The 27,558-nt window shown below is 36.4% G+C and overlaps 2 protein-coding genes across 13 annotated transcripts in view; one reads left to right on the top strand and one right to left on the bottom strand.

Annotated features, from left to right (window-relative positions):
- Positions 1-5,650: 5,650 nt before the first annotated feature.
- On the bottom strand, positions 5,651-20,909 carry TMED5 (transmembrane p24 trafficking protein 5). 2 transcript variants are annotated; one of them, XM_031680444.2, is made up of 5 exons: positions 20,314-20,909; positions 15,204-15,301; positions 9,823-10,006; positions 9,047-9,101; positions 8,354-8,469 (listed from the first exon to the last, which is right to left on the bottom strand). In XM_031680444.2, exons 1-5 carry the CDS (start codon positions 20,491-20,493, stop codon positions 8,408-8,410), a joined length of 579 nt encoding a protein of 192 aa, XP_031536304.1. In that variant the 5' UTR covers positions 20,494-20,909; the 3' UTR covers positions 8,354-8,407. The 2 variants fall into 2 exon arrangements, with proteins under 2 accessions (XP_031536303.1, XP_031536304.1); XM_031680443.2 differs by lacking the exon at positions 9,047-9,101 and having other exon boundaries at positions 5,651-8,469; positions 20,314-20,828.
- Positions 20,177-27,558, top strand: part of CCDC18 (coiled-coil domain containing 18) — a 101,363-nt gene continuing 93,981 nt past the window's right edge. For 2 of the 11 annotated variants that reach the window (XR_012076021.1, XM_072968208.1), the window contains exons 1-4: positions 22,058-22,070; positions 22,924-23,092; positions 23,589-23,763; positions 25,979-26,140. Coding sequence is in view for 10 of the 11 variants with exons in the window: in XM_072968208.1 (XP_072824309.1) it covers positions 22,061-22,070; positions 22,924-23,092; positions 23,589-23,763; positions 25,979-26,140 (516 nt within the window). In the remaining variant the exon portion in view is untranslated. Of the gene's footprint in view, positions 20,317-20,962; positions 21,098-21,598; positions 21,782-22,057; positions 22,071-22,198; positions 22,275-22,923; positions 23,093-23,588; positions 23,764-25,978; positions 26,141-27,558 lie in introns of those variants that run through there. The other 9 variants (XM_072968204.1, XM_072968202.1, XM_072968200.1 and 6 more) reach the window with 9 other exon arrangements.

Raw genomic sequence — 27,558 nt, 5'->3', positions numbered from 1 at the left:
TTTTTTTTTAAATAGACTTTCTTTTTTAGAGCAGTTTCAGGTTTACAGCAGAATTGAGCAGGAAATACAGAGTTCCCACATAGCCCTCCCCACCCACACTTACCTACTCCCCTGCCTTCAACATCCCTCGTCAGTGTGGCATATTTGGTACAATCGATGAACCATTCTTTAAGCAAAGGCCTAGAACACTCAAATTTCTTCATGGTTGTACTGTGGAAGGTATGTAGACATGTTTTAATAAAAAATTTAAGGGTCTTACCTGCTATCATAGGATAGAAATAATGATTAGAGCAGGTTTAAGGTATTAGCTGAACAAAAACCATATTTGTTTTGTTGAAACATGTAACACCTATATAGTGGGAAGCCACTGTACTGTTTTATTTGAAAGCTTACTTTGAAGCAAAAGCGCTTGGAAGTGTTTTCAAGAGGATGCTTCCTGGGGCTTTCCAAGTAGATCCCCTGTAATGGGTATTCAGAAGTCCACACTGCTCCAGAATGGTATTGCACAAAGAGCAGGTTGTAATAAAAATCAAACCTGAAAGTGTTTTTTAAAAAGAAATGTTGAAAAAGACTAATGTGCAAACAGTTTGGGTTTAAAAAAAATTAGGAAGGTACTCTGTCCTGGGAAGAAAAATTAACAATAATACATTAAACAGTTATAAGATATTCAAAATGGTGAGTGAAAATGTCATGGTTTTCTTGGCAATCTCCAGAAAGCAGCATTAAAATATTTCAAGTAGTTAGTGAAACTGACCTCTTTAAAAATTATACGTATGTTTTTGGCATTGACAAATACAAATTTAGGTTAAAAAATGTCAAGCATTTGCTGTATCTATAGTAGTAAAAATTGAAAACTAGTTAAATGCTACAATCAGTAAGTAATCCATTCCCTTCATGAGGAAGCTACAATAGTCTCCAATTATGGATTTTCTCGTAATAGAAATTGCTCACATCTGGGGTTAAAAGTAATGTTTTTTCCTCATCTAAACCTGACTTGGAGGAAATAATGCTAATTTGTTTCTTAATGTATTGCTTTTCTGCCTACCCTCCGGTTGTTGCATATTAGCTGGCAACAAAAAGGAGAATTAGTGAAGTGGTTCCAAGAGAGTGAAGATGTGGTTTAGAGGAAAGAGGCGATGATGGGGAAGTACGGAGGATGTAGATGAGAAAAAACAGGAGGAAATCTTTTATCAACTTGTTTTTTACCCCAAGTGAAAAAAATTTACTATTTCCTAACTATGATATAAAAAATATTTCTCAGTGAAAAATTCAGATGACACAAAACTTAATAGTTTATAGTTCTGAAAATCCTCCAAGTTCTACAATCTGGAGATAATGGTATATAAGCCATAGCCTTCAAGCCTATCTCTGTTTGAAAGAGGATTGTTCATGCTGTTTTGAAACTTCACTTTCCACTTAATAGTGTGCTTCATCTTTGTTCCAGCAAACACTCTTCTGGGCATTGTGGCACAACAAATGTGTTCTGGGCATCGTGCTGGGTGCAGTGTTTAGAACAGACACATTCTCTGCCTTCAGATTAATAGAGTCTAGTAGAGGGTTAGTGTAACTGAAGTCTGATACAGTGTGATCAGTGATTTGAAAGGGAAGTGCAGAGGGAGCATGGGAAAGGGGCACAACCTAAGTTTGAGGGATCTGGCAAAACCTCCTGGAGCAACTAATGACAAAGCTGGAAAAATGAGTGGCTGATAATTCCTGAATATTACTACTAGTATTCTTCCCCAGTTACACTTCCAACTCTTTAAAGGCAGATTCTTTGCTTTTGTATTCCCCAAAGTACTGGACATAGTGATCAAGTTTTCCTTTTTCTGAAATATTTAACTTTGCCTTGGGTATACTGTGATGCATGTAACGGGTACTAGAGGCTACGGGGAAGCAAAGGTATCACACCCTGACCTGCCCTTGAGTGCCAGAGAGGAAATGCTCTCCTCTGTTTGGACATAAGCCCTTAGACGTAGTGCTCCTTCGTCTAAACAAACTGAACTTTGCAGTCTTTTCTCCTTTGCTGTTTATCCAAAGGATAGTAATTACCAGCACACTTGTTTTTAAATGTATGGCAATAAAGAACTTACAATGGTTTATATTATACTTAATAAGTTGCTTCTCAGTTGCATGTCCTGTATATGTCTTAATTCTAAAATCCTTTACAACAGATTTTGTTACCTTTATGGGTGAAGGAATCAATCATACAATGTTTAAGATTTTCCTTATACATGTGTTCCATGATTGTCCACTGAAAAGTCAGCATTTGAAAAAGCCAACGATAGCGTCTCTTGAGATTCACATAATGACTTTTCAACATTTGAGAAGTAAGTGTAGTCTTCCCATGTTGGTATTCTAATAACCACTTATTGGTAATATAATCTCTGGACAATTTGGGGGAATGTAATTGCTCTGAAAAGGAAAAAAGGTTAACTTTGGACTCTTCTTTCATATTTCATGTAAAAACGATCAGGCTCAACTCCTTAGCACCTGGAAGAATACCGTGTTTCACCTTCCTGCTAATAACTAAATTCTTAAGAACTGAACCAATACCTAAAATGACAATTGTTTTTTCAGTAAGAATATTTTGGTTTTATTTAAATTATTTACTCATTCGTGGATTCATTCAGAAATATGTATATTATAACACACTAATGTCTGTTTCAGGTATAAAATTCACCTGCCCCATTTTTGTTTTAAATTTTTATTTTGAAATAATTATAGATTCACAAGACATTGCAAAAAACCAAAAGTACAGGGAGTTCCTGTGTACTCTTCAGTTTCCCCCAATGGCGACATCGTACGTATACCACAGTATCAAATCCAGAAAATTGACGTTGATGCAATCCAGAGTTTATTCAGATTTTACTGATTTTAGAAGCACTCATTTGTGTGTGTGTATATAGCTCTGTGAATTTGGTAACATGTATATTTGTGTAACCATCACAATCAAGACTGAACTGTTCCACAACAAGCCTGACTTTTTTAGCCACATTCCCTTTCTTCTCTCCATTCCTAACACCTGGCAACCACTAATCTGTTTTCTATTGCTATAATTTTGTTATTTCAAGGATGTTACATAAAAGGACTCATACAGTGTATAAGCTTCTACAATTTCTTCCCCACTAATCATAATTCCTTTGAGGTCCATCCAAATTGTTGCATGTGTCAATAGTTTGTTCCTTTTTATTGCTTCATTGTGTTCCATAGTACGGTTGTACCAAAGTTGAACCATTCACTCTTTAAAGGACATTTGGGTTATTTCCAATTTTGAGCTATTACAAATGAAGTTGCTATGTATAATATGTGTGCAGGTTTTTATTTGAGCTTATGTTTTCATTTCTCAGGGATGTGTCCAAGAATATATATGCTGGCTTGCATGGTAAGTGCATATATAGTGTTAAAAGAAACTGCCAAAATATTTTCCAGACTGACTCTACCACGTGAGTGTGATCCAACTTCTCTTACATCTTACCAGCATTTGATGTTGTAACTATTTATTTATTTTAGCCACTGTGGTTGACATGTAGTGACTAGAATTTTTCTAATGGCTAATGATGCTGAACGTCTTTTCATGTGCATATTTGCCATCCACATATTTCTTCAGTGAAATGTTTGTTCATGTCACTTGCTCATTTTTTTGCTGTTGAGCTTTGAGAATTCTTTATATACTCTAGTCCTTTCTAGGATACGTGGTTTCCATCTATTTTCTTTCCGTTATCAGCTTATTTTTTCATCCCCTTAACATGTTGATCGCTCACTGTGGAGTGAGTGCCCCTGAGGAAAAACAACTGTCACCCAGCTTTGGGTGAAGTAGCGATCAATGTGTTAACAGTCTTCCATAGAGCAAAAGTTTTCACTTTTGATTAAGTCCAGTTTATCGGTTTTTCCTTTTATGGGTTTATTTGCTGTTGAGTGTGGAAATTCTTTGTTTCGACCTAAGTCCTGAAGATTTTCTCATTTTTTTTCCAAAAAGCTTTATAGTTTTAACATTTAAGTTCATGTTTTTACCTGTTTGTCCCAGTTGCTTCACCATTTAAAAAGCTGTCTTTTCCCTATTGAATTGCTTTTGCACCTTTGTTAAAAATCAGTTGGACTTGGTGTATTCCAGAATCCCTGTTCCATTGATCTATGTGTCTATCCCTGCACCAGAACCACACTGTGTTGACTCCTGTAGCTGTTAACATAGGGTAGACTATTTTTTTAAGATTGTCTTATTCTTTTGCCTTTCCATTCTGTATAAACTTTAGAATAAGCTTGTCCCTGTCTACAAAAAACAAAATGAAATTTTGCTGGATTTTGATAAGAATTATGTTAAACTTGTAGATTAAGGAAGAATTGACCTTTTTACTATGTTGAGCTTTCCAGTCTCTGTACACGGTATGTTTATTTATTTAGGTTTCCTTTCGCCAGTCATTTCATATTGATCCTGTACATGTTTTGTTAGATTTATACCTAAGTATGTCATTTTCTTTGACAAGCAAGAATCAAGCAAAAGAACTCTAAAATGTGTCTTTTGAAGCTCTCGCCTTTTCTTTCAGCTTTCTCCTATCAGTAATATTACTGAGTGTTTTTGGAATTGAAGTTAAGAATAGAAAGTTCATGTTTATTAGGCCATCCTTCCATTTTATTCCAGATGTAGAAATAACCCCTTTCACTGGGGGTGGGTAGAGCTCAGTGGTGGAGCACATCTGAGCACCCACAGGATCCTGGCTTCCATCTCCAGTACCCCCATTAGAGAGAGAGAGAGAATCCCATTCACAATGTCTGATCATTATTGCCCCTCGAAAAATTCCAGGACCGGGGAGCAGTCCCTTCCTTTACATGTAAGGGAGTTCATCTCACTGTTGGACAACTGATTTTCATTGTTCATTTTGCTGTTGACTCACGGTCATTAAAGACCTCCAAATTTTTTTCCTGCCTTGTTTTCTCACTTTTCCTTCCAGATGCGGGAATCCAGAGAGTCCATCTCAATGTGCTCTCAGGACATCATCTTAGGTCTGGATTCTTCATTCTGTGTCCTTCTCCCAGATACACATTAGGTGTTAATTATGGCTCCAGTTTCCAACAATACAAGCCTTCTAAAAGCCCAGACACCGGAAAGTGATGGGAATGCAGAAGCAGAAAGGTGCCTAAGGAACCCTACCGGCTTGTGGGGGAAGAGTGGTATGAAGGAAGTCACCAATAACACGCCAGCCTTCACCATGCTCTGGACTCTTACACGCTCTTATTTCCGCAGTGGGGCGGAGGAGGAGGACAAGCTCCCTGGGCGCTTACCTGGCGTCCCAGACTTTCCGAACTGTGCCCTTTGCCTCTGTATGCTGAGCACCTTTTAGTTACAATGCATGTTTGGGCAACAGAAGAGTAAGTGCATATATAAACAGAACTCTAATGCAGGGTAGAATGATACACGATAAAAAGTGCAGAGAAGTATGGGTTTTCAAATGGAAGGGCTAAGATGACATCAATAAAGGTTCTAAGGATGGGACAGCATTTACAATGACTGGCAGGTAAGTAATTCATTCTTTGTAACATTTACTATATATATTCAGTGCAGCATTCACTCTTCATTTAGTGTGGCTGCGTCCACAGCTATCAAGAAGTCTGAGCGACACTGACTGTGCATTATCACACTTCAACTAAAAAACCATCACAGAATGAATCCATTTATTTAAAAACTTCAGATAAAGACTTTTCTTTGGGGAAGCATACAGTTATAGGGACTCAATTTTTATCAATTTTAGGACACAATGCTTAAGAAGGATAAACACACCTAATGTAAAATTACATTTCAGTTTGTAATTCATTTCAATGTTACTTCAACTACTTATTCACCTTCTATGTCTTGACATTCACATGAAAGAACAGCAATCATTAATGAACCGAATGCAAACCATAGTGGAACTCTAGGCCTTAGATATTGTATTTTAAAAGTGCACATAAAACCTGAAGACAAAAGCATATTAAGTGATAAATAGCTTACTCAACTTTAGCCTAACTTCAGTTTCAAAACTGAATACTGACATTATAAAACCATATGATGCAGATAAACAATATTCCTTTAGAAATATTAAAGAATTTAGTTCTTTGCTTACAAGTTTTACTTTTTAGATAATACAGGTAACATGCTTCTTAAATAATCTCTCTTTCCACTTTGTCTATAAAAATAAAATTGTCCTCAATATTCCTAAATTTGTTCTCCAAATAAGGCCATTATTATATATTGAGAAGTCACTGAACCAAAGGTGTAGATTTAGTGGCACAAATCACATGTGGACGAGGATGTAACAAAGTCATTGTCAGGGAAGGAGTCGGAGCACAGCACAGTAACCAGCCATACGTAAGAGGTAGAATCTTAATCACAGTTTCGTGGGAAAGATGCAGTAGTTTGTGTCTGTGTTGTTCATTAGGTATAGTACTTTAAGTTTGCTTCTCACCATGAGTTTAGCAGAAGGGGATGGGGGGGGGCTCCTCATGGGCAATAATCTTACTGGCCCTTGTGTTACAGGGGCTACTCCTGAACACTTAAAGCACTTTCTTGGCCAGTTAAGGTACTCAGTCATCTATGGATGGCATTTATGTATCTCATTTTTAAAAAGGTTCAGAGAAGGGAAACCTAAGCTATTCTCCCAAAAAGAAGAGGGAAATATGTAAGAAGGAGGGGGAATGTATCTCTTTCTGTACCCCTCTTGAAGTGTAAATTACAGATGAAACCACTCTCTGGATATCATTATTGCTTATTCACAGTCCCAGCAGTTCTAACCTACAGACGTTGTTCTGTACTCAAGTTTGTAAGTTGATTGTTTTGAACTCCTATGTCATAAACAGTATGACAAATGGGTGTAACCTAAAAACTCTATGCCATTCATAATGTAACTAAATTACTAGTACTTGAGTAAGAGGGGATGGCAGAGCCGATACGGTCACTCACATACTGAGTGTTTAAACTTGGAATTCTGTGGGTTTCCAATCCTTGCTTGAATGTCAGTAAATAAAGTGGTCAGAAATGTCATTTTATGTAAGTTATAATAAAAACTGTAATAAATATGTACACCCAGGAGAGTTTATGTTCCATAAAATGTACCTGAATAATTGAAAGATAATTCAAAACAGAATAAAACAATTGTAAAAAGTAAACCCCACAGCCAAAACTCAGTTTCTTCCAGTTAACTGAAAATTAATCTCATGATTGATATTAGGATTGAGTCATTATTATGAGCCAACCAGATTCCAGATACCTGTTTATAGTTTAAGTCAACTTTATTTTGACTGGATATTCTCAGATTTCCCTAATTTCTTTTATATTGATTTTATTTTTTATTGATTTTGAGAACTCAAAAAAGGAGATATTTATATTAGGCCCAGATCCTTTTAGCAACATTTCCTTCACAACTGCTGGTAATAATGTATCATCTAAGTCAGTAAATATGTTAAAACTAACGTAACACTGTTGGTAATATAAAAATAAAATTATTTTCCCTCACATTTAATTTTAAGATCCTGTATCTTAGTTAAGGACTAGACAGAATGTATCCTTAGGGAGACTGAGAGCAATCTTTAACTTCTTCACTTCAAAGTGAAAATCTGTCCTAATTTTAATAAGTTTGGCAGCATTTTTAAGAATTATTCAAAATGTCAGCTTTTATGAGTACAGGCTAAGTATATAAAACTAATGCTTTCTGCTTATTTTTTAAAATGAAACATACTTGGTTATAAAAAATCTCCCATCTGTTTTTCACACCTATGCTTGTATTTACATCATAGGAGATACCTGTAAAAAGCTGAGTCTTTGTCTTCTGAAGATATCCATGGTTAGGTAATTCTCAGGTGACTTATAACTTAATATACTGAAAAATTCTACAATTAATTTATAATTGCCACATTTACAAAGAAACTTCTGGGTAAAAGAATCTTTTAAAAACATTGTCTGGGGTTACATTTAGACCCAACGTTCATTTATTTAAATCACCTAAGACAACTGCAAAATTTTTTCAAATTAGGAAACTGCCGTTATTAATATGGCTTCATTCATTTGTATCTGTACCCTGTAAGTTATTTGTTATACACTTAAGTACAACTGGAACAATAAGATTACTTGTACAGATGACAGTGAAGACTTTTCTTTCACACTGAAATTTACTTATGATAATGCCTGAAAATGTTTTGGAAAAGACTATTAACAGTCGACTGTAATAGTTTATTGCATTTTTCTGTCCTTTTTTTCAACGTTAAATACCCAAGTTTGGAGTTTTAAGTTCTACTTTTCCTCTTATCTTCAAACAGACTCTTCAGCATATAAACCTGAATGGCTGACACCACCACCATTACTACTAAATTAACCACAGACCAGAAATTGACTCTATCAAAGTTGCTTTCTTGTATGTTTCGATCACGAGCTTCAAATGCTCTAAGCAAAGTTTGGATATGACCACTTTTGCTTAGTCTGGACTTGATACTGTTGATGGATTCCTGGAGATAAATAAAATAATTTTAGTATAAAACAATGCTCAGTAATTTTAAATTAATTAAAAATGTGCTTCACAGTACTCAGTTTAATATCCAATTACAATTTTAATTAAGAGAGGTACTACTTAGATTACCTAAAGATCTTTATTACATAAAGTTTATGGAATAGTCCTCATAATGTATTTATTGCTTACAATTAGTTATTTAAAAAAAGAACAAAGCTACTGTGAATTGAAAATAGGTAATATGAAAATATATTTGCATGGCATAGTGTAATTTAGACATACATTGTCTTCTTAGCCCTTACAACTGTAAGAAAAGGACTATGTTTTAAAAAACCTAACTGATGACAGCTTTTGGGTATTTACATAATGCACTATGCGTTTGTAATATTTTCTTCTTTGAATGTTGGTCTGGTCCAGTTTGGTATCCAGAAAAACATACAATGTTTTTATCTCACAAAGTAGTAGTGAAATTAGAAATATTTCAATTTTAGATGCTCTTATTACTATACATCCAAAAGTATAATCTGTTTTTAATACAAAAATGTTCCAGGATCACATTTATAAAACAGGCTTACCAAGAGGCATTCTAAGTTGTACATCTTCCAAAAAAACTATTTTTATAGCAGGGTCCTGGTGAAAAATGCCTTGACAACTATAAAAGGTCTACATGAATATAAGGTAAACTGAGATTCAAAATGATGTCAAGGTATTGATGGCAAAAAAAAAACCCCCCAAAAACCAGATTTGCTTAAAGTCCTCATTTAAATGCAAAAAATATACACAAAATTTCAGACTGCTCTGCTAAATGTATAAAACTATATTTCATTATGCATATTTATCATAAAGCATAAAGCAATACAAGCAAAGAAGCCATAATTAAATGTTTTTACTCCTGAGTATAGTGCTAGCTTCTGATAATAATTGCTAGGTTTGGTCTGAGTAATGTTAACAGTATTGCCAAATTAATTAATCAAGTAATATCAGATTCCATGTTATAAAAACTATGCTGTGAGAAGAAAAAAGCCTGTACATCTTAAATGTATACAAATTACTCAGTTTTACTCTATGTGCAAGTATGCCACAGATCATTACACTCTTCTGTCTGTGAACGTTCTAAGGGAGTCTGTGTTCAAATTCTAGCTGTCCCTCTCTCTGGTTATGTGACAGAAACATTACAAAATATCCCTAAGTCATAATTTTCCTCATTGGAAAGATGGAGATGATAATCCTCATAGAGGTAAGTAAGGATAAATGAGTTAATGCAGATAAAATGCTTAGCTCAGTGCCTATCATGTGGTAAGGTCTCTGGATGTTAGTAATTTGTATTATTTTATTAAAAGACCATACTGACCAGAATGTCTTCCAGTTTCATATCCAACATATCTGTGCCAGTAATGTATTTCTTCCAGTCCTCTTGTTCTTGCTCCTGTTCTCCCATGTTATCCAGGATTAATTCAAAGAAAATCACCTTCTCAGAAATGGTACTGAATGTATTATCAAAGCAAAACATGTAGTCACCAACTTCTGTCTCTATCCTGTATTTCAAAAAAGGACATGTCTTCAGTTATCTGCACTTCCATCTGGGATCAAAGGAAAGACTACTATAAAAGAGAAGAAATAACATCGTTTATAATAATTGGATAGCTTGTTGATAGAAAGATTTCTTTAATATTGAAAGATAATTAATAATTTCTTGGGAAAGTGGCAACCTGGAAGTATACGTTCAAGTACTTGCAACTTAAGATGTGCTTGGTGTTTACTCAGTGAATTATGGTAAATAATCTTGACCTAATTTTTGGAAGAGAACAGGATTAAAAACCTAGATACATGATAATTCACAATGAACCTTAATATTTGCATATTATTGAAAATAATTTGTAATGAGTTCAATTCATACGGAAATACCACTATAAACCTCCCCTTTAATTGAGATTAATCTGTAAAGTGAGTTTTGTTTTGTTTTGTTATGAAAAGCAGTGATGCAGACATAGAAAACAAACTGGTTATCAAAGGGGAAAGAGACTGGGGGGAGTGATAAATTAAGAGTTTGAGATTAACATATACACACTACTATATATATAACATACATAATCAACAAGGACCTACTGTAGAGCACAGAGAACTATATTCAATATCTTGTAATAATCTATAATGGAAAAGAATCTGAAAAAGGACATATATGTATAACTGAATCGCTTTGCTGTTTACCTGAAACTAACGCAACATGATAAATCAACCATACTTCAATAAAATTTTTTAAAAATTAAAAAAATAAAAATTAAAAGTGATGGATTGTCCTAAATGCTTTTTTCCAGGCCCCTTACGAATTAAATACATCTTTATAATATCGTTTACAAAGATTAGGGATGTGTTCAGTGGCCAACAACCAGAGATTTACTCAAAGCGGCATTACCTTTACTGAATAAATGCCACTCACATCTAAACTGAACTTAGGATCTTGGTCCCATTAGTGTCACAGTCAAGATAACTGGCCTGGGCAGAGTTACTTTAGCAAAGTAGTTTTCTAATAATTTTTTTGTAGGGAGAAACTTTAACAAACAAAATACTGCACAGGCTAATGACATTAACTACTGCTGGCCATAAAAAAAGTTCAAAGTTCAAAATGTTTTAGTTTTTGTTGTGACTATTCATGTGAAAATCTAAATGATTTTCAATAATCTCCAATATGCTGGACTGCTTAAATTTTGAGGCAGCTTATATTATTTTCTACAACTTTCTGAACAAAAAAGATGTGATTCTCACATCTTTTAAGCCAATCTCCATCCTCTCCCCCCCTTTTCTGACTTAACTGTTTTGTTGAAGCGTACGAGAGAACTACTCAGCAATGTGATTGGATTTTAGCATATATACTACAAATAAAAATAGCCAGTACTTGTATACCCCTTCATAATTTACACACTGCTTTCATATATTTTCTCTCTTTTAACCCTTACCCTCATGTTTGAAACTGGGCACAATTGACCTTTTCAAGGTAAGTAGAACAAGGTTCACATAGATGAAGACACTTGCCCATGATCATGCAGCCTGTTACTGGCACAGGTGAAGCTGGGTTTTCTGCCTCTCTAGTTACTTGATCTCTCTACAGCACTGTTCACAGCCAGCCTGTATTCTTCACAGTCTCCTCAATCATGACACACCTTTGTTTTTTGAGAGTGCATTTCACCTTTGGAAGGAGCCTGAAGCAAATGCTGGTATGAACACAGCAGGGAGCAATATTAAAAGGAATAAAACAATGAAATGTCATGACTGTTATGTAACATGACCTAGATGTGGGGCATTTCCTGAGGAAATTTTCCCACTATATTCTGATTAATGGCATCACTGTTACAGTAAGTGTATAATCACCAAAGGTGACTATTCTGAAGGGCAGCATTCACTTAGACTGTGCATTCTCGGTGGAGGGATACTGCCCCCTAAGGGAGAAAACTGCTCAAGAGGGGCAGAAAAATCTTAGACATGGTGGTACTGTGACCCTCCAAAGCTCAATCCTACCTGACAAAATCTTGTTCCTTTGTATTTAATTTTCTCTTATTGGATTTTCTTGAGCATATCACAAGCACTATGAGTTCTTGAAAGATATACAAAATGTATGCAGGACCAGTGCTACAAAATGTTAGCACACAGCTGTGACGGGAGGACTGTAGGTGGACTGACTGCTTGATCCAGGAGTCACGGTTGAGGTGGCCTGCACATGCCTGCTGATGCCACAGGCTCCCTGGTGGATGTGTGCGTCTGGCCGCCTGGTGTTATTCTCTACAGCCTTCTGTGGGCCCAACTACTTAGGAATGTGACTAGATTTTAGCATATATATTATAAATAAAAATAGCCACCAACACCTGTACATTCCTTCATAATTTACACACTGCTCTCATATATTTTATCTCTTTTAATCTTGAATTTTGGGAGGGAGTTTGAATAAAACTAGTTTATATTTTATTATTTAATTTTACAAAGGTTATTCAGCTCATCATTAACTATGCCAAACACAGGGGAAAAAGTCAATAATATCTGAATGACTTTTTGAGTAGCTAAAGTTACTTTCCCACATCAAGCAAAAGTTTAAGGTCACTGAAAGAAATTAATGTAATTTGTTTCAATCATTCTACTTTCCTTGAAAAATGGAATGATTTAAAAAATTTTAATTACATTACTCTTATGTCTATAAATTGCTAATTTGCATATATAATTAACAATATATAAGCAAATAAATCATATTAAAAGTTATTCAGAAAATACAAAGTTAGTGTTAATGGTTTTTCAATCTTTTAATTTTGTCTTAGTTTTACTTAACCCAACTTTATTTAGCCATTCTTAACCCTGCAATGGATAAAAAGGGTAAGCTGTGTAACTATTCTTTTTATAGATAAAGCACAGATATACAGCAAGAAAAAAAAAAAAGGGCATGTGGTATATCTTTGGTATTAAAATTTCATGGGAGATGATGAGGGAAAAAGTCCTAAAAAGGCTACATGGGGACGGTGGAGAAATGAAAAATGTCTGAGAAGCACTGACTCAGATATAGGAGTTTAGCACGTGTATACAACACACAAAAAAAAGATGTTTACTACATTCTAGTTAATATAAACCTCTTTTTAAATCTGTGTTGCCTGCCTTTAATACAAAGGACTCTTATTACTGCAAATGATACAAAATATTATCCAAATAAAAGCAGACAAAAGAGTGAATTTTCCTTCCAAGTAGAAAAACAATTAGCATTCAGTCGTCTGGTGTGAGTTTGGGTAATAGTAATTCAGTGGTTTAGAAAAACGCTTTTATATATGACTCCTCCTCACGGCAGGCAGTGCTAGACAAACAGGTATTACCTACACTGTCTAAGGCTCTGTCTGGAGACATTTTTACCAACCCTGACTTCCGGAAGGGACAGTATTTGTTTCAAAGATTTAATTTAAGGAAAAAAAACTACTTCAGTGGTATAACTGAGATTTTAGTTGCCTTTAAAAAGTTAATATAACTAAAGATACAATTTCTGTTTACGTCTAATTTTTAGAAAGTAGATTTGTAAATTTGGTGTAGTGGTTAAGAGTTGGCCTGACTGGTTTTAAATCGTTGCATCGCTGTTCATTAGCTGTGTAACCTTCAGCAACGTACTTAACTGCTCTGTGCCTCAATTTCTTCATTGGTAAAATGATAACAATATCATGTACCTCACAGGACTGTAGGGAAGAATAAAAAAATTAATACATGTAAAGTGCTTAGAACAGTGACCTGGCACATCAAAAGAACTCAATAAATGTGAATTCTTACAAACTCATTCTTTTCTCCTGTGGTTTAATGAGAGGTCATTCTATGCAAAAAAGCAATAAGATACTTTCCCCCCTAACGGTTAATTTTAATTTATCTATAACTGAAAGCAGGAAATTAGAAAGAAATTTAAATTGGCAGAAATTCTATACATTTCCCATATTCTGACATTTGAAGATGAACTACACTTTTACTTCTTGTTCATACACCTATCAAGAGAAAGCTTAGTTAATTCCATGTATATCAATCTCAACTGACTTTAAAATTACTATTCCTCTTATATTTATCAACAGTTTGTGCAAATTTTTTGAGCTCTGCATAGGTAAAATGCCGTTTTCAGAAGCAGTTTTAAATGAGTATCTTAAAAAATTATGGTTGAGACTTTCCCCCCCACTCTCGTTCACTCATACATGTATTCAGTAATTACTGAGTATCAGTTACATGCCAGGTACTTTGACTAACAAAGGCCAATGAATTATAACAATAGCTAGTACTTAACACAGTGCTATGTGCCAGAGATGTTCTAAGCATCGTATGGTATAAAGCAGGAATTTTGGTTCATCCTGCCTCCTCCTTTTAATAAATGTGTATCCCTGCAGACTTATTTAATTTCTCTGAGCCTCCTGGTCTGTAAAATGGGAATTGGGGAATCAAAGAATCTATCTCACAGTGCGTTGGAATGATTAATTTAGAAGCATATAAAATGCAAAGCCCAGTTTATGGCAAATATTAGACACTCCATACTTGCTCTTCTTATTCCTATAAACAGTTTGAACATAATAACGAGTAAAGAAAGCGCCACAATAAAATAATAGACTGGAACAGACTAACACCTCTGAGATACGAGCAAAGAGAAATGAGACATCAGAGGACAATGTATGGCCCTTTTATCAAACTCTAAACTCAAAGAGTAATAAGAAGTATTTTCTTTCTCTATGGTTTCCTGTGGTCAGATCTTTTTACTTTCAGGCCTTCTAATTATCTAAAAAGAGTGAGGTTCAAGTAAAATAAAAAGTTATACATGTAGAGGTGTATTGTTCTGTTGTTTCAAGAAAGAAAACAACAGGCAAGGAAGATAGAGCTAGCAGCTCAAGGAACTTAAAGACACATACCTGCAGTAGTAACTTATAGCTAAGATGGAAAACGCCTGTGCTGTCCAGAAAGGCAGGCTCACAAGGCCTCAACAGACTGAGTGCCGTACCTAGGGAATACCTACCTAACCAAAGCAAAGGAAACATTCAGTCAGGATCAAAAAAACATGCCTAAACAAAAAGGAGGTTAACAGAAGGCATTTTAGCTTAAGACAGACCACTATCAAGGACGGACTAACACGTTCACGTGGAAGCATTTGATGCTGCTCCTTAGTATCAGATGTGCTGAACCTGCCTGCTCTGCCAACAGCCCCCTGGCGTGATTCAGACCAAAGAGCTCAACTAAGTGATTACTTACGTGTGAACTCCATCTGATTTTCTTTGTTCAAAAACTAAGGTTCTTCCTTCTGGAGAGGCAAGATGGAAATCAATATCTAATCCTGCTCCATCTAAAACCTACAGAAAGGCACAGAAGAAGAGAACACATTTTACAAATTCTGAAAATAAGTTATATTAAGTAGATCCTTTATGAGAAAATTTCATTTGTAAACCCACAGGGTAAGACAGTCAACAGACTCGTCTCAGGGCTAGAAAGGAGCACAAAGACCATCTGGTTCAAAATTCCATTCATTTTTGGAACATGTCCCTTTGGTGCCAACTCCTGTTGCCATCATTACATTTAGGCCTTATGGGTATTACCAAAATAATCTTCCTAAAACAGTGCCTTCATTGAAAAGCCCTGCAGAGTAGAAAGAAACACAGAAGAGAGTTCAACTTGGGCAATTTACAGTTTGCTATGTAACTTCTGAGTGTCTTTCCTCCTCAGTAAAATAATAATTAGCTACTTCTTAGCCTGGAACCCAAGGACTCCATGATCTGATTCCAACCGACTTCAACGCATCATCTACTATTTCTCAATATGAACTGTATAATCCAAGTAAGCTATTTCCTTACTGGACAATAAACACAACCTTTTCCTTTACAGTCTCCAAATGTCCTGATGATGGTGACGATGGCAGCTAACAAGCACAGTTTATGCCACACATTGTTTCAGGTGCTTTATCCTTCACAACATGGCAAACAAGTGGCACGGTCAAAATCTGAACTCAGCAATCTGCCTCCAAAGGCTACTCTTTTTCTTATATAGCATCACTTTATTTTTTTCTTGGTGGCTTTAATGGAGCAAGATAAAATATTACCTAACTCCTATGCTCTACTTAACCCATCAACAGAACTGGTTTCAAATGGCTAGCTAAATAGACATAATTCTTTTTCTTCTTTAAATCTCAATGAAATGAAGAAAACATAACAGTACAAATAATCCATAACAACACTTGAAATCTAGGAAAGCTGTTAACAGTTTGAAGAGTAAGGAATTTCTGGAAGATAGTCCACTGAGCTACCAATACCTATCAATCTCAAAAGTCTCCCACAGACTAGAGAATCACCAAGTGTTTGTTGAAACTGATGCCCTGATTTTCATATTACTGGTTTTTCTCAGAGAATCAAATTCTGAAAAAATAATATAAATAAACTTTAAAATGCTTGTATTATATATCAGATAATTGTATTATATATCTTCAGAGAAAATCAAGAATGCAAAATTCATTAAAAAATGAAGATGCTGATATGAAAAAGTTCTTAGAAAAAACAAAAATGTGATTGCCAAAATAAAGCCTTAACAAATGTAATGACAGCAGAATGGACAAGGATAGAGACTAAAAATCAGAGAACTAGAAGGAGCCAAGAAATTCTCAGAACGAGGTAAAAAGGTATAGGCAGATAGTCTGAAGGCAATGGTAAGACCCGTATGAAGGACAGAGCTAAAGATTTCAAATATCCACCTAGAGTATTTCAAAAAGAAGAACCAAGAGAAATGAAGAGAGGAATTTATCAAATTAAGAAAATAAAAATTCCTGCACCAAAAGATAAAAATCTTTAGACTAAAAGGGTCTAATAGATGTGAAGCAGGACAAATGAAACAAGGTTAAAAAACCCTACTGACTTTTCCAACGGATTTATAAAGAACAACCTAGAAACTCCCAAAGCGAAGTAGCAGAGAACTGAAAAAAGCAAGAACTGGCACCAGCACTCCTGCGTATACACCAGATGCAGAAATCACAATGAAGTCACGTCTTCAATGTTCCCCAATGAAAAAATTACATTTACTGAAGTGAAAGCAAAAGGTAAAGCCATTTTCAGATATCCAAGTACTCAAAGTGCTCAAAAGTATTACTCAAGGTTATCCTCCAAAAAAACCAAAACCATATCCATTAAATCAAAAAACAAGCAATATAAAAAAACTAAACAAAGACGCGAGCAAAGCAAAAGATATTATTGGTAGTAACTGTCATGCTTCATGAAATCGTTAAAATGGTATTTAAAAATACAGAAGGTAACTTAAAAATTATACAAAATATCTATTGAAAATATAAAATAAAACAGTACCATAATCTGAAACTAAACTTCCCAGTGATTTCAATGGATCACGTCGGACGACTGCCACTTTCCCTGCTTTGTAATAGTCTTTCAGTCCCTCAAAGTGTTACTCAGTCTTCTTCCTCAGAGCCTCGCATTACCACATGTTGTTCTGTTCACCCATCGCCTTGTTCCACTCCCCAGCAGTCCCCCTCCTCTGTTATCCCTAGTAAGCCTTCCACAGATCTGAATTCCACTTCTAGGATGTCTTCTCTCACTTCCCAGATGAAATCAAGCTCTCCTACTAAACACTCTCTTAGCTTATGAACTTAGCTTCACAGCAGCACTTAGCAGAGTTCTAACTTCACACTTATTAGTATAATACTTTGATAAACGTCCTTCCCCTCACAAGACTGCATGAGTGCAGGGAGGATATTCTTCTCATCATTGCATCTATAATACCCAGCATATGTTTACACAAATTAAGCACTCAATAATTTAAAGTTTTAAGTGAATGATATATTTTATTTATAAGATAAATGTATTGACATTAAAAAATTTCAAGAACTTAATACAATGTGGGGCTGGTCAATTATCCTAAGTGTCCTGCTACACCTGAAAAGTAAGTAATGGTTAAAATTGTTCAATATGTCACAGTAAACCAAGGACAATGTTTAGAATGTCTGTTCCCTGACATTTTATTTTTTTAAAGGAGGTACTGGGTATTGAACCTAGGACCTCAAGCATGCTAAGCATGCACTCTACCCACCCTCCCGGTTCCCTGACATTCTAAAAACTAAAACAAAACCCAGTAGCTTGTAGTTACTGGAAAATTAATCACGGAGTTGGAAAATGCAAAGGGCTGAAGATGATTTCCACCCTATCAACTGTTCCAACACTGTCTAGGACAACAGACACGTAACAATTTTACTTCTTTTCTCAATCAAAACGATTACATTGTTTAGGGAGAATGCTTTAGGAGAATAGTCCCTTTGAAAGTGATCAAAGATGCAAAATATAAGGCTAAACCACACCAGCTACATAACTCTGTATGTGTAAATATAAAAAAAAAGCGAACATTCATTGAATGTTTACTAAGTGTCAGGGATGGTACATGAACACTTAGGTCAAATCAACTTTTACTAGTACCATTTCGATTTTAAAAGTGTAGGGTTAAGTAACTTGTTCAAGATCATACAGGTAGTATGTGACAGAGTCAGAATTTCAACCTAGGCATTTTTTTTCTCTACTGTTGGAGCTCTTAATCATAAAAGGTTAGGAGTTTAAAATTGATTTCTTCCTTAATACCTGGGTAAATACTGATGAATTCTGAGCAATAAAAATTGTTTTCTTATCTAGACTATTTCTCTAACCCTGTAGCTGGTTTCCTTGCCTTTAATCTTGCCCTCCTTAAGTCCATCTTCCTCACTGTAAAACACTTTTGACTCTTACCACAGTGCTTATTAATCTTCAGTGTCCCTCGTACAGAAAAAGGTCAAAGCTAAGTAGCATGGCGCAGAAGCTAAGATTCATGATTCATGATCTAGCCTCCTGACTGCTCCAGTCTCTTTTTCTTCTCTTCCCTAGACTTTATCGTCTGAAGGTCCAACAAAAACTCAGCACTTGTAGTGTCCACTACACACTGCCCACTGCTAAAACACTCATACTATGCATTTTCAGAACTTTCTATTCATTTTGTTCCTTTTCCTGAAATGTCCCTCCTTCCTTGCATTCCTGTATCACTTAAGCATCTTTCTAGATTCCAATTTATTTTCTCCCAAAATCATTTTCTGAAACCCCAGAAGAAGCCCTCCTCCAATAGCACCTAACCATATTTTACTGAAATTACATGTTTATGAGCCAGTACTTAAATATTAAGATCCTTGAAAAGGGCTCTTTTGCTCGTTGGCTCCTCCATGTCCAACCCTCCACCCTCAATTATTGACACATGGTAATTGTTCAGTAAATGAACTTTGAACTGGACTGGAAATCAAGAAATATTGAGATCTAGCCTCAATTTTGCTCACTAATTATATGACATTAGATACTTTACTCTCTATGCTTACTTTATGCATCTATAAATCTAATTCTAGAGTTCCTTTGGATGAAAATTCTACTTGGCTCTATATGTGACCTGTTTTTGAAAAAAAATTCTCTACATCAACTATAAAAAATTAACATCTGGTTAAAAATTAAGTAACTTGTAAAAAATTTAAAGATGACCCATACCAAGGTTTTTTTTTTTTTTTTTTGCAGTGCTTCTTAGAAACATTGAAATCAGATGTATTGGAGCTAACAAGATTTCTTCTTAGAAATTACTCTCTACCAGAATGACTACATAAATCAAGACAATTCCCCATTAATATTATGCAGACAGTAAAAAAAGAAAGCAATGGTATGAGAGAAATGCTAAGAATGCTGAATGAAAGATTATAAAGTTTTAATATACAATTTTTTAAATGGATATATAACTGAGAAAAAAATGTACCATTAAACACACCAATAGCCCCTTTCAAAACATTCCAAAATAGGATTTAGTGATAGTCACATGGTCACAGTTGAAAAATCCTTAACTGAAGCAATGACCGTGTAGATTTATAATACCGGAACTGGGTGAGAGTGGTGGGGGTGATTAAAGCGAGTGTCACCATCTCATCCAATGACTAAGGAGAACGTGTATTAGGCCTGTATTGTGAAATTCCCAGGACTGCAGCGTGTCCGGGCTAGAAAAGCCTTGGGCGAATTATGAAACCAAGAGAAAAATCACCGACATCACCAGAGCTGGCCCCTTTCCGACGGGAGGAAAGGGTCAGGGTTAGGGTTGGAGCGCGGCTAGTGGTTCCAGGTCCCGCCCGGCGTCTCGATCCCCAGCCCCAGCGAGCGCCGGGCCTCGCGCGCCTGCGCGGAACCGGCCCGCGTCCCTGGCGGCCTCGCCCTGCACACTCGCCCCTCCGCCACTCGCGCCGTCGGCAGGAAGTTTCCGAGCGGGTGAGAGGCGGCGAGGCGCAGCTACGCCGAAGGAAGGAGGCTGGCTCGGCCGCGGCACTTACTTGGTACTCGATCTCCAGCGAGGCCTTCAGGGGCATGGGCTGGTAGAAGCACTCCTTCTGGCCCGCCGGAAGGGTAAACGTGAAGTCGCTGTCTAAGGAGGGCGTGAAGCCGGCCGCCCCCGGCAGCAGCAGAGCGCCCAAGAGCACCACCGGGAAGGGCAGCCAGATCTCGCCGCCCATCCCTGCCGGGCCGACCACGGGCTGAAAGAGGCGTGGGAGGGGGTGTTCCTGGGGCCTCGGCCCCGCCTTTACCCCCCGGAGTCCTCGAGGCGGGCAGGGAAACTCGGAGACTGAAGACACTCCAGGCGGAGGCCGGGGCGGAGGGGCGTTTCTCACGGGGGAAACGCCGGCCTACCGAGGGTGGGGGCTGAGGGCGGAGCCCACCGTCCGCGTGCACACCCTCCCGGGCCTCGGCTCCCGCAGGCCCGGCGTCAGCACCGCCCACTTGGCACCCCAGCGGCCTCGGCGCTCCGGCTCCCCTCCCACCAATGGGCGTCGCGGCGGTGACTGTGGGAAGTGTAGTTCCGGGGGAGAGGCTGGTCCGCGCTCGCGGACCTCAAGTCCCGACAGGCCCCGCGCCCGGGGCCTCTCCACGCACGGCCTGCGCGGGGGCGGGGCTGCGGCCGAGGAGGCGCGTCCCCAACGGCTCCCGCGGCGGTTGGAACTCGGCGTGGCTGGGGCTCGCTGCTTTCCCGCGTCCTGTGTCGGGGGTTCCACGCCCGGGCCCGCCAGCCGGTCCGAGGTTTCCGAACGCAGACCGCAGCGCGGCGTGCGCCGTCGTCGGGTGGGTCTCTCACCGCGACCTGGGTGGCGAGCGGCCGCCTCTGAGGGTGGGAAGCGGCCCGCCTTGGGGAGCTCGGGTCCGCTCCCTCTCCGTCCCTCGGATGCGTTTCGTGTGGTCCGCGCTCGCTGCTCTGCAGGGTTGTATTTTAGCTGAAGAGAAGTCGGAGGGGAAGCTGTCATGTTTTCCTCCGCTTCTTGCAGGGGAACCGGTTCTGTCAAATTGAGCGTTCTTGATACAGGACAGTAACTGTAAAGTTAGCACCTCCTTCCTGCATGAGGAGGCCTTTCCCACCGCAGCCCATCTCCGTACGGGCAGGGATGAGCGCTTGCTCTTCTGCGTGGCGGGTGTGCGTGTGCACCTGCACACGCGTTGTTCCTGGGGCCTGTAGGTACCTGAGGGGCTTTCCCACGTACGTGGATTTGGTTGAATCATGATATCGAGTGGCATTTTAGAATTTGTCCAAATTTTCTTTACCCCTTTTTTCCCTTCACCGCCCTGTAGGGAGCTAGAGATGTTGCAAAGGTAAAGCTGAATGGGGACCGATCCGTTGACTTTTGTTTGGGAGAGTCTTCTCATTTAAGCCGAAGCAAATTTGTGGAAACAAGAGGAAAGAGGATAGAAACATTTTTTTCTCTACAAAGATCCCATAACATTTAATTTCCTGCCACAGTTTCTAACAATAAGGTGGGAGTTTTCTTTTGATCTTACTCTCTACATTTTGAGTGAGGAATAAATTTGTCATGTTATTTTAGCTGCGTGAGGAGAAGGAAGCGCAGTTTAGTAACCATCATATTCGAGGAAAATATTGAGTTTTTCTTAAGTGCTTTACAGTCCTGAACAAAATACACAGGACTCCTAACCTTTTGGAGTTTGAGATGCTGTCAGCATTCTAGAAGGGTGATGAAAGAGATACTACAATGATAAAGGTAAATGGGAACTGAAAGAGGAATGTAATTTTAAGATATGCAGAAAGGTGTAGTAGAGATTACAAAGCCTTCATTTTAATTGTATTATTAATAATATGTGTCTTAATATATAATAATTATATATTTGTTATTACTAATAGAATGTGGTCCTTTATCATGATTTTTGTGTACAAAGGTACTTAGAGAATTTCACAACCCTAAAGATACCCATCAGTTGAAGAAATAAAAGCTTTAAAGCCTCATATATTTCTGTGAGTTAACAATTCTGCTAATGTCATTTTGATCTCTGTGGTTGTGATGTGAGTGTGTATGATTTTTAAATTTTATAAGCATAGTGAATGGGAGATCAGGATAACTTTTATCTGATATAAATTATCTTTAAGAAAATACGAATGATTTTAATGATACCAATTTTGTTAGACGTTCAGAGCTTGTAACGTGATTGTGTAAGTTCAGACACTTCATATTGAAGTTAGTCTGTAATAAGGAAAATGCAGCGTGACAGTTAAAGGGTCTTTGGATCTTGATGACTTAGGTTCAGGTCTTGGTTCTACCGTTTACCGTTTGTGTAACCTTGAACAAGTTATTTAGTTTGTCTCATTCTTAGTTTCTTCATCTTTAATATGGGATGAAAATACTTAGTTACACAATTGTTAGAAGGATTAAAGGTGCTTAGTAAAGGGGAACTATAGTAACTATACCCTGGCTATAATGAAAAATGGATTCATTGAAATGCTATTGAATTTTCCATTATGGCTTTACACTGCAGAGAAGTTGATTGTTGCTGGGGGTTTTGTTTTAAATTACCATGAAAGATTTAATGACATTTGAAATAGAAAAATGATGAGTTAAATTTTATTAGTGTGAGAGTATTTTGACTGACACCACAGATTCTTTCAGGCAGGGTACGAGAAATTCACTTCTTTTTTAAAGAAATGGAATCTAGTTCATCAGACTACTATAATAAAGACAATGAAGAAGAAAGTTTGCGTGCAAATGTTGCTTCCTTAAGACATGAACTGAAGATAACAGAATGGAGCTTACAGAGTTTAGGAGAAGAGTTATCCAGGTGAGTTAAGTAAAATTACATATGGAATTCTGACTATGACATTAATTTATGAATGTAAAATGTATGAATTTCATTATTAAATACTATGTTTCTGATGTGTCTGGAATAGGAAACAATGTTCTATAATTTTGAATATAACTCTTGGTTTAGGGAAAAAGTAGAACTATTAGAGAAACACTTACATATTAAGACCTTTAATATATTGGGACTCAGCATATAAAATACAAGTTTGTGCTTAGTTAATCTTTTATTATTATGACTGTTGTTTGAAACTTAAGTTACCTTAGCATAGAGGCTCTAGAAATACATAGATTGCTAGTTTAAAACTAATTATGGTTTATTTTAAAGTTATGAAATACCTTAAGTTCATTTGTGGCATCTGATTTCCAGCAGCATTTCAAGTTCTTCCCTTTGTTTTTTTTAAGTTAATATATAGAAATTTAGAGTGAATACTTAAGTATCGAATAACTGAAATGTATTTTTCTTTTTTTTCTAGTGTTAGTCCAAGTGAAAATTCGGATTATGCCTCTAATCGCTCAAGGTGTGAAAGGCTTATTCTGGAAGATCTTTCTCAGCCTAGCCAGCTTGGATTTTTGAATTACTCACCTTATAAAAAAGTTTGTAAGATGCCCAATGCGGGTACTGATTTTCAAAAGAAGCCAAGAGATAAGGTTATTGTTTTTAGCTCTGTTTACTTAAAAGAGTTTTAGTTTTAGACCCGTCTACTTGAAATACTTTCTCTTTGAGTTTTTTCTTCAAATAACTTATTCATGTTTTCCATAGTCTTTTACTATAGTGCTCAAGACTCGGAATTTAAATATAGTGGTTCTTGTTCTGTCCTAACAAGTTAGAGAGTAGTTATTTTGGTGTACTATCCTATTTTTAAGCTTATATATTTATTACCTTTTTGCAGTTAAGTATCTTGTTTTCTTAAGTAAATTGTAACCCTCTTGATTATAGCACTGTACCACACACGTAATAGATAATCAGTATTTATTAAGTCGTTACAGTATACTTACTGGTTAGCCTGGATCTGGTGCTCCTTTCATTATCTCTAAATTTTGTGGATGATGTTAGATGTCTTTCCTGATCTGGAACTCACTCTCTCTCCCTCTTTTTTATTTAGTCATATTATCTATCTCCCTGTGTGTACTCTTCTTCCTTACTCAACCCTTTTATCTCCTTTTCCATTCTCTTCTTTTTTATTACTCCTCTGCCAGCATGCATATATACATATGGTTGCATATGCACACTGTAATCTTTTTTGATAAAAATTTGCTCTTCCCTCTTCAGAAAGCCAACAACTGAGATTTTCTTTTTTAAGGAAGCTGCTTGATGAAGCTATCTGAGCCTACATTTTAGAAAATAAATTCAAATTCCATGTCTACAAGGATTATGTAACTTTGGGAAATGTGGTATCTATTCTGAATTGCTGATTGTTTTTATTATATATATGCCTTCGTTGAAATCACTGAATTTTACCATAAGCAAAATCAAAAGACATATGACAAATTGGAGGGGACAAAATATTGGTCCCTATTAAAGACAAAGAGTTAATCTCTTTAATATATAAAGAGCTCCTAGAAAGAAGGAATGATCAACAATGCAGTGGAAATATGGGCAAAAGACGTGAATGGAAAAGGAAATTAAAATGATCTTCAAACAAATAAAAGGGTGTTCAGTCTCAGTCATAATAAGAGAAATTCACTACCAAATTATTAAACATCCAGATATTTGACGCTATTTGTTGGCGCTATTAGAGGGAAATAGGCAGTCTCATACATTGCTGATAGAAATGCAAAGTAATACAACCCTTATGGAGAGGCATTTGGTAAAATTTACCAGAATCACAAATGCATTTACCCTTAACTTGGAAATCCCTTTTCTGGAAAACTACCTTATACAGGTACACCTGCACAAGTTCAGAATAAGGCATTGTTTTTCATAACAGAAGACTAGAAATAGCTCAAGTGTCTAGTAATACTGGACGAACAAACATGCAGTGGAAATTGTAGCTGAGGGGGTTAAAAAAAAAGAATAGGAATTTCTCACTAAATTGATTGTTAAGAGATTTCCAGAATAAATTTTTTAAGTGAAAAATGTAAGATGCAGAGCACCGTATGTACTATGTTGGTTTTTGCATAAGGAGCTGTGGGGACTGAGTAATTTGTGTTGCTTGTATATGCAGGTGGAAACACTAGAAGTCTAGATTAACACCTTCAATAACTCTCCTATTTCAGGAGTTTACTACTTTTTGCTGTCTGTTATAGAAAAATTCATAAACATGAAACTTGTAAAGATGGTTGCCTGTCTACTAAAGATGGGAATGATCCTTCTGTATGTACTCTTTTATATAGTTCTGACTTTTTAATTGCATAAGTATATAACTTATTCAAAAAATAAAATTGAAATCATTTTGAAAACCTCAACTCATGAAAATTAAAATAATTTAAAATGTATATTCACAAGAATATAATAGAAATATATGTACAGTTAAAGAATAATTTATCCATTTTGTTTTTGGTGGACATTTGGGATTTTATTGTTTTTACATCTTTAATCTTCAGGTGCAAAAGCTTCTACCAGATTTATACCCAGGGGTAATATTGTTGAGTTGTAGCATGTTCGGCTTTGCTGGATGACATCAAGAACTTTTCGAAAGTGTACCACTGTTTTCCAAGCTGTGCTTAGTTATGCACATGTTCACCAGCAGTGGAGGAGAGAGTCCTGATTGTCTCACGTATCCCCACCAATACTGACTAAATGTCTTAATTCAGTTTTCCAAACTGCTTAATCATTTTATTGATAATTGTTCATTATTTCCATTAATGACATGTAATACCTACTGAAATAATCTAAAATAGATTGTTCTTTTTCATTTTTCAGATGTCTTTTTCATCTTCTGCCTCTGTGGATCAGGAGATCAAAAGTCTTCGAGAGAAACTTAATAAACTTAGGCAACAGAATGCTTGTTTGGTCTCACAGAATCATTCTTTAATGACTAAAATAGAATCTGTTCACTTTGAATTAACTCAGTCAAGAGCAAAAGTATGTTTCTTGAAGTGGTGACTATGCCAACAGAAAATAATTCTAATCATTTTAGGATTTATAATTGGAAAAATGTTCATTGTATTGCCTTAGTGTGTTATGCATAATCATTTTTATTATGATAATATAGTATCAACATGTTATAGAATCAGTTTTATGTGAATTTAATATCTGAAAAGTAGGAGAACTTGTGTAGTTTATGCATTTAGATAAGTCATGGTTTCTAAACATTTAAAGATTACCAATTTGTATGGTTTTACTTCTTGTAGAAAGGAAATATAGCTTGCTTATTTTCCCCTTTGAAATAATAAATTTTCATATTGAAAACTTAGAATAGAAAAAAGAAAAGGGAGAAAAATAACCAGTTTCCACCATCTAGGAACTACCTAATTGGTTTATACATAGTTGAATCCAGACTGTTTGAATAGTTTTCTTTTTTCCTGTGTTTTACTTCTTACGTAGTCAAAGCATTTTCTGATGTACTTACTTAGCTTTTACAACTGTCAATTTTTTATGGTAGCATAATGTTTACTTATGTGAGTATAACCATAATTTAATTAATAATACCCCTGTTTAAGTGGTTTCCTATATTTTGCTGTATGATACAAAAAATTAGAAGAAACCAAAATGTCCAATAATAGAGGCACAATAAAATAAATAATATATATATCTGTGCAATGGATTGCTACAAAGCTTTTTGTTTTTTAGGCAAATATATCAGTACAAAATGCAAAGTTGACTTTTATGTACCATTGTTAGGTTTAAGTGGTACAATATGTGTAAAGGCACTTACAGTGGTGTCTGCACAGTCATTACTCAAAAACTTACCTAATGTATTTAGTGGCAGAAAAGCATTAAAGAGCAGCGCACACATACAAACATATACAAATATAATAATTGTTTTTTATGAAATGAGCACACGTGTCTATATATTTGTGCTTGTGTGTGTATAGCTATACATACATATGACATCTAAGGACAGGACTATGCTTCACGATGCTGTTGATAACTTCAGGAAGGATTAGAAGGTCATGGTAAGGCTTTCACTATTTGCTTTTATAGATAGACTGTTTTAAAATGGGAGCTTTTTATTTGTGTGTGTGTGTATTTTTCAAACAAAACAACTGAGCTGAAGGAGAAAAGGTGCTGCAGTGACATAAAGCTTTTTTGGTGTTTGGGATTATTTCTGGGATAGATTTCTAGAATGATCAAATCACAAAGAATTTTTTCAGGCATTTAATTGCACGCTACATTCAGTATTCTAATTTTTGGTGGTTGTTGCATTTCTACATTTTAAAACTTCTTTCTGGGAAAAATATTTTGTTTCTCTTGCTGAGACTGGATTGTGATGATGACATGCCCATGTAAATCAATAGACAGGATGCGTTTCACAACTCAACAGCTGAGGAGTAGAACCC

The sequence above is a fragment of the Vicugna pacos genome, chromosome 9 (assembly GCF_048564905.1).
Source record: "Vicugna pacos chromosome 9, VicPac4, whole genome shotgun sequence".
Taxonomy (NCBI): domain Eukaryota; kingdom Metazoa; phylum Chordata; class Mammalia; order Artiodactyla; family Camelidae; genus Vicugna; species Vicugna pacos.
The sequence above is the reverse complement of the archived record's forward strand: the minus strand, read 5'-3'. Positions and strand labels throughout refer to the sequence as shown.

What these genes read in the sequence shown, in the direction of transcription:
- TMED5 (XM_031680443.2), bottom strand. Translation starts at nt 20,493, where the DNA reads ATGGGCGGCGAGATCTGGCTGCCCTTCCCGGTGGTGCTCTTGGGCGCT. An exon ending in CGCTGGAGATCGAGTACCAA is followed by an intron (nt 15,302 to 20,313) that starts GTAAGTGCCGCG and finishes GCCTTTCTGTAG; the next exon opens with GTTTTAGATGGAGCAGGATT. An exon ending in TGAAACTGGAAGACATTCTG is followed by an intron (nt 8,470 to 9,822) that starts GTCAGTATGGTC and finishes ATTTATCTCCAG; the next exon opens with GAATCCATCAACAGTATCAA.